Source organism: Muscardinus avellanarius, assembly GCF_963383645.1.
Source record: "Muscardinus avellanarius genome assembly, chromosome: 1".
Taxonomy (NCBI): Eukaryota; Metazoa; Chordata; class Mammalia; order Rodentia; family Gliridae; genus Muscardinus; species Muscardinus avellanarius.
The window spans coordinates 208191375-208197760 of NC_137786.1; the positions used below are offsets into that span (position 1 = coordinate 208191375).

Sequence of the window (6386 nt, forward strand, 5' to 3'; positions counted from 1 at the left end):
TTGACTCCGAGGTCAACTCTTTCCATGTAGCAAATGCAGGTGTGTGTGTGTGTGTGTGTGTGTGTGTGTGTGTGTGTGTGTGTGTGTTTCTCATAATATTCTATAATATTGGCTGTGTGTGTTTTTCCCCCCAACAACAAACAAGCCTGTAATTCTCTGACAGTAGCTGGGTAGCCTACAGCTCAATTCTATTCTGACAGGAGTCCCTGGAGTATCAGAACACACATATATAGGGGTGAGCCCCTCAAGACTGTTCCCACTTTAGATGCCCAAGGAGGTGTCCTGGCTACCCACGTGCACATCTGCATACTCCCACTACAAATTCAGGGATTTCCCAAGATCCTTTGCTAGAATGGCTTGCAGAACTCGGGAAAGCCCTTCACTTATGACTGCCCATTTGCTATAAGAGACACAGCTCAGGAACAGCCACATGCAAGTGGCGGCTAGGGTAGGCGGTGCAGGCTGATCTTGGGGTGCTCAGCCTCTCCAGGTGTGCCACGCTCCCTCACCTCGGAGTGCTCACAAACCCAGGGTTGACTCACCTTTTAGGGGTTCATGATGACTTTATTACATGGGCATGGGTGATTAAATTGTTGGCGAAGGGTGATTGAACAGTCTCCAGCCCCTCTCCCTTCCCTGGCTGTTCTCATCTTCTGATCATGTGCTTGTCCTGCTGACCCTGGCTCTCTCCCGAAGCTGTGAGCCCTCCCCCATGGGTCCTCTCAGGAGCAACAAAGGACAGTCCATTCCAGGGGCCGTAGGGACTGTTTGCCAAAAACATAGAACAAAGACCAAATACTTGTGTTTTTATTATCCTGCATAAGTGTAATTATCTTTCCAGCTTAAGGAGGGGACACTGAAGCTCAGGCAGGTTAAGTGACTTATCCAAGTCACTCAGCCATTGACAGAGTTGTCGCTGGACCCGAAGCCTTACTCTAAGATCTGAGCTGTTAAAGTCTTTGGGTTCCCTTTCCGCCAAGATGTCCTTCTCTCCCATTGAATAAACCCTGGGAAACAGAAATACTGGGAGAGGGGTAGGAGGGTAGGTACTGCTTACATTTACTACTTTTTGGTTCTAGGTCAAGAACTTCAGTGACGTCCACCCTGACTATGGGGCCCGTATCCAGGCTCTTTTGGACAAATACAACACGGAGAAGCCCAAGGTGAGCCTCGAGCAGCGTAGCCACGGCAGGGGATGTATGTGCTGTGTTAGATTTAGACATATGGTTTCCACTTAGCATTGTTCTTCCCGGGGACCATTACCTGCAACTAATAGATTTCTTAAGCAGCTGTTCAGAAATTCATTGGGGCATAAGGAACTCACTTGCAAAACAGAGACTCTTAGTATTTATTTATTTATTTATTTATTTATTTATTTATTCCAGTCCTGGATTTTTAAAATTACACCTTTATTGGTGCATTATAGTTTCACATCATAATGTAAATCATGTTGTCAGTGACATCCATGCACACAGTACTTAGTGGCCCCCCAACCCCGGTTCCCTCCGTTTCCGTTTCCATATCCCTCCCTTCCCCGTCCAGGGTACTCAGAGTGACATTGGTATTTTCACATATGAACACAAAGCTGATGGGAGTAGTTCCTTCATTGGTTCCTCCTTTCCCCTAAATCACCTCCCTGGCTCCACTGAAGTTTCTCCTCCATCATCTAAAGTCCCTTTAGTACCCCAGTTACTCCCCCGCTTCCTCATATTAGGGAAAACATATGACCCTTCACTCTCTCTGATTGGCTAATCTCACTTAACATAATGTTCTTCAGGTTCTTCCATTTTTTTTGCAAATGACATAATTTTGTTCTTTATTGCTGAGTAGAATTCCATTTTGTGGATATCCCATAATTTAGTAATCCATTCATCTGTTTATGGGCAACTAGGCTGGCTCCATGGTTTGGCTGTTGTGAATCGTGCTGCCATGAGCATGGGTACCCAGGAGTGGTAGAGCTGGATCACGTGGTGGATCCATTTTCAGTTTTCTCAGGAACCTCCACACTGATCTCCATAGAGGCTGAACTCGTTTGCAGTCCCACCAACAGTGTAGAAGAGTTTCAGTTTCTCCACATCCTCATTAACATTTATTGTTTATTGACTTCTTCATGATTGCCATTCTCTTTGGTGTTAGATGGAATCTTAGTGTAGTTTTGATTTGCATCTCCCTGGTTGTTAATGATGTTGAACATTTTTTTCATGTATTTATTGGCCATTTGTATCTCTTCTTTTGTGAATTGTCTATTTGGTTCAATTGTCCATTTCTTGATTGGGTTCTTAATTGGGTTATTTATTTATTTTTTAGTGTAAAGTGTTTTAAGTTTTTTATATATTCTAGATACTAGTTTTCTATCAGAGGGATAACTGGCAAATATCTTTTCCCATTCTGTAGGATTTTTCTTTACACTCTTGATGGTTTCCTTTGATGAGCAGAAGCTTTTAGTTTAATGCCATCCCATTCATTGATTCTTGTTTTAATTTCCTGAGCTATGGGCATCTTGTTGAGGAAGTTTCTACCTGTGCCTGTATGTTGGAGTGTTTAGACCTGTGCCCTCCTCTAGTAGCTTCAAAGTCACTGACCTAGTTTCCAGCAGACTCTTAATTTTAGCTCTGCACAGTAAGACAGTTTAAAGAGAATGGATTCTGGATGATTATTTTCATTTGGGTACAAATTAAAGTGATGACAAATACCAAGTTGCTGCTGCTTATGAGTCAATTAACCTGTTCGTCTTATACTTTTAACACAGAATGCAATTCACACCTATGTGCAGTCTGGGTCTCACCTGACTGCAAGAGAGAAAGCTAACCTGTGAGGCCAGGGGACTTCACACCTGTGAAACAAAGTACGGTATTCCTACCTGTAACCCACTTATCGCTGGATGGAAGATTCTTCTGTGCTAGATGTGCTAACGTGAGCTAATGTCTTTAAGATTATAATCCATGTTTCTATAGCAAATAATATAATAATGACTTCGATTGCTGTTTTCCTACAGGAAAATAAAGGTTAGGGCTTAACAATCATTTAAAAGAAACACTTATTTACATTTGACAGTTGATTGGATTATTCATTTAAAATGACTACAAGGAAAGTTTCTAGCTAGAAGTATGATTTTATTTGATAAGAAAAAAATCTTTGTCAAATTGGTATATTTACATATCACCTCATGGCCTTTTAAAAGTGTAAGTATAATTATGTAAGAAGAAAAAATAAAGATGTGCTGCTCAAAAACTTATATTTTTCTAAGGTCATTATAAAAACACACTTAATGGATCAGTGTCTTTCATTCAGAAAATAACTTTAGCATCATCGTAACTTAATGTTTGTTTATAATTGATTAGATTCATTTTATCACTTGAAATTATGTTTATAACAATACAGTATTGATTATACAACAGGTTGATTTGTAATGGCTTACATTTTTACAATAAAATAATCTGGAAGAATAAAGGAAATGGTGTTTGAGTTCTTTCAACCCCTTATATTGTAACTTGGACAGTGCCACCAGATAATTTGAATATGATCTCTCTTCAGATGCTCACACTTAGAAATGGAAGTACCAATATCACAAGGACACTATGTTATTTGTTTAACTCAATAGTTGTTGAACAGCCTTCTGGAACACCCAGAAAATAGCAAATATAATTTTGAAAATTAGGTCTCTTCTCTGTTAACTCTTTTAAAAACTTACAGGTTTTCAAAATAAAAGTTTGCTCAGAACTACTAGTTATTTTATTTCTTTTTTTAAAAAAACTAATTTTTCTATAATGCTCAAAAATTACATGGAAGGCTTTGAAGGTGGATTCTGGATACTAAATGAAAATTCATTTCCCTCAAAGCCCTATTCTCCTCATCTTCAGAACGGCTCTGTACTTGTAGTAATTTCTTGAGATTGAGATTTCAGAAACTATTAGACCACTAGTAGATAACTATAAACTCTCACTTTTTTTTTTTTTGGTGGTACTGGGGTTCCTGGAAGCCCTTCTACCTCTGGGCTACACTCCCAGACCTATTTTTTATATTTTTATTTGGAAACAGGGTCTCTTACGCCAGCGCGGCTGGTTTTGAACCTGCGCGATCCTCCTGTCTCCGCCTCCCAAGCGCAGGGATTAACAAGCGTGCGCCACCACGCCAGGCTAAACTCTCACTTTTTTTTAGCACTAACTTTTTTACTCTCCTGCATAAATTCCTCCTGCATTTGAGTATGCTTTGAAATGGTTCTATGTACAAACCTAGAAAGTCTATCCATTGGCACTCAATGGTAAGTACTGTCGATACAGTGACTTCACTATAGTCTGTATAGTATTAGATCTATAAGATAAACTCATAAAAGTGTAAGTTGCCAATAAGGATAAAGGTTATTGGAATATTGACTATATGCATAATGAAAGCTTTTAGTTTTCTGCTTTGTTTTACTTTATAGCCTAAAAATAATTTGGCAGTTAAAACTACATGTCTGTAACATGCATGTAAATATCTGGTCCTTGAGAGTACTCCCATTCAGCTCTGGAGACTTCCTGTTGTGGTTTTCAAAGGTAAGCACTGATAGTTGAACACCCCCCAGGTAGGTTTGACTTCCTAGCTGTTATGTTCCTCTTCAGTGACATTACGATATGTCCTAGGAGTTTCTGAGGATGAAGTGAGCGAGAGGCAGTGTAGCATTGTGACTTGGAGCCAGATAGATCTAGAGTCAAATCCAAGCTCTGCCGTTTCCTACCTGTGGAGACTTGAGCAAAGGCTTCCTCCTCCAAGCGTTCCTTTCCTCCTCTCTAAATGGGGCCAGTAATTGTTCTGATCACCCTGGGGTCGCGTGACAATTGTTCACTGTGTCTGCGAGGACCACCACATCTTTCTAGCCCAGTCCTCCTAGTGCGCTACCTTGGATAGCCTGTGCTTTGGAACAGACCACTGCACAACTCTGTGTTGGCAATCACGTATCACTTCTGTGTCCGGGGCGGCGAGGCACTGGCTTATCTGGCCGCGCTCAGCTGGGCTGGCTTGGCTGGTGTGGTGCCGTGTCACATGTCTCTCATCTTCCTTTGACCGACAGGGATGGTAAAAGCGCAGGAATGCTGTCCCACTTGTGCAAGTGCTTTTCAAGCTTTTGCTCATATCATGCTCCTTAAGATTCCATTGGGCAAAGCGAGTCACATGGCCCAGCCCCAGGCAAAGGGCGAGGCAGCGTTCTCTGCCCCTCGAGAGATGCACACATGTGACTGGATATATCTGAGCAATAATCTCCCTAGACTTGCCCTCCCATTAGTGCTGCAGCACGCCTGGAACTTTAGTCCACTGACCCAGCCATCTTTTCCCTGTTCTTCACCATCCTCACGTTCTTCTTCCCTTCTTACTCTGTTTAGATTTCATTCAGTTCATAGTGATAATTATTATAAAATACAAGTTTTGTGCCGGGCTTGGTGGCGCACGCTTGTAATCCCCGCGCTTGGGAGGCGGAGACAGGAGGATCGCGCAGGTTGGAAGCCAGCCGCGCTGGCGTAAGAGACCCTGTTTCAAAAATATAAAATAGGTCTGGGAGTGTAGCCCGGAGGTAGAAGGGCTTCCAGGAACCCCAGTACCACCAAAAGAAAAAAAAAAAAAATTCCAGTTTTGAAAATTTTATTTTTTATTTTTAATTTTTTTTGGTAGTACTGGGGTTCCTGGAAACCTTTCTACCTCTGGGCTACTCTTTTATATATATATATAAATTTTTTTTTTCTTTTTTGGAAACAGGGTCTCTTAAGCCAGAGAGGCTGGCTTTGAACCTGCGCGATCCTCCTGTCTCTGCCTCCCAAGCGCGGGGATTACAGGTGTGCACCACCATGCCCGGCTTGAAAGTTTTAAAAAATCACATATTAACATATGTAAATTTATATATAATCACATATATAAAGCTCTGTTGCATATCCTTTTTCAACAACAGTTTTTTTAATTTGCGCATTGTGATTATACATTATAGTGAGGTTCAGCCTGCTAGAAATACACATGCACCCAGCACTTGTGTGATCCCCCCACTCCACTCCCCCCGCTTCCCCATATATCATGTTAAATTAGTATTGATAACGTCATAGATGCACATAGAATTACTTGAACTGTTTCCATCATCAAGTCTCCCCTCTCACCTCTCTCTCCAAGCCCCCTTCCACTATTCTAGTATCTCTCCTTAATTATCTAAAGTCCTTTTTGAGCCGAGCATGGTGGCACATGCTTGTAATCCCCGCGCTTGGGAGGCTAAGACAGGAGGATCGCACAGGTTCAAAGCCAGCCTTAGCTACTTAATGAGGCTCTCAGCAACTTAGACCCTGTTTCCAAATAAAGTATAAAATAGGTCTGGGAGTATAGCCCAGAGGTAGAAAGGCCCCTGGGTTTTCTAAAAAAGTCCTTTTTGT

The 6386-nt window shown here is 41.6% G+C and overlaps 1 protein-coding gene across 1 annotated transcript in view; it reads left to right on the forward strand.

Moving 5' to 3' along the window:
• Positions 1-2815, forward strand: part of CAT (catalase) — a gene marked incomplete at both ends in the record, with an annotated part of 46182 nt that extends 43367 nt beyond the window's left edge. Inside the window, 2 exons of the mRNA XM_080718605.1 lie at positions 1080-1163; positions 2750-2815. Coding sequence (XP_080574731.1) covers positions 1080-1163; positions 2750-2815 — 150 coding nt within the window. The remainder of the gene's footprint in view (positions 1-1079; positions 1164-2749) is intronic.
• Between the last annotated feature and the right edge of the window lie 3571 nt (positions 2816-6386).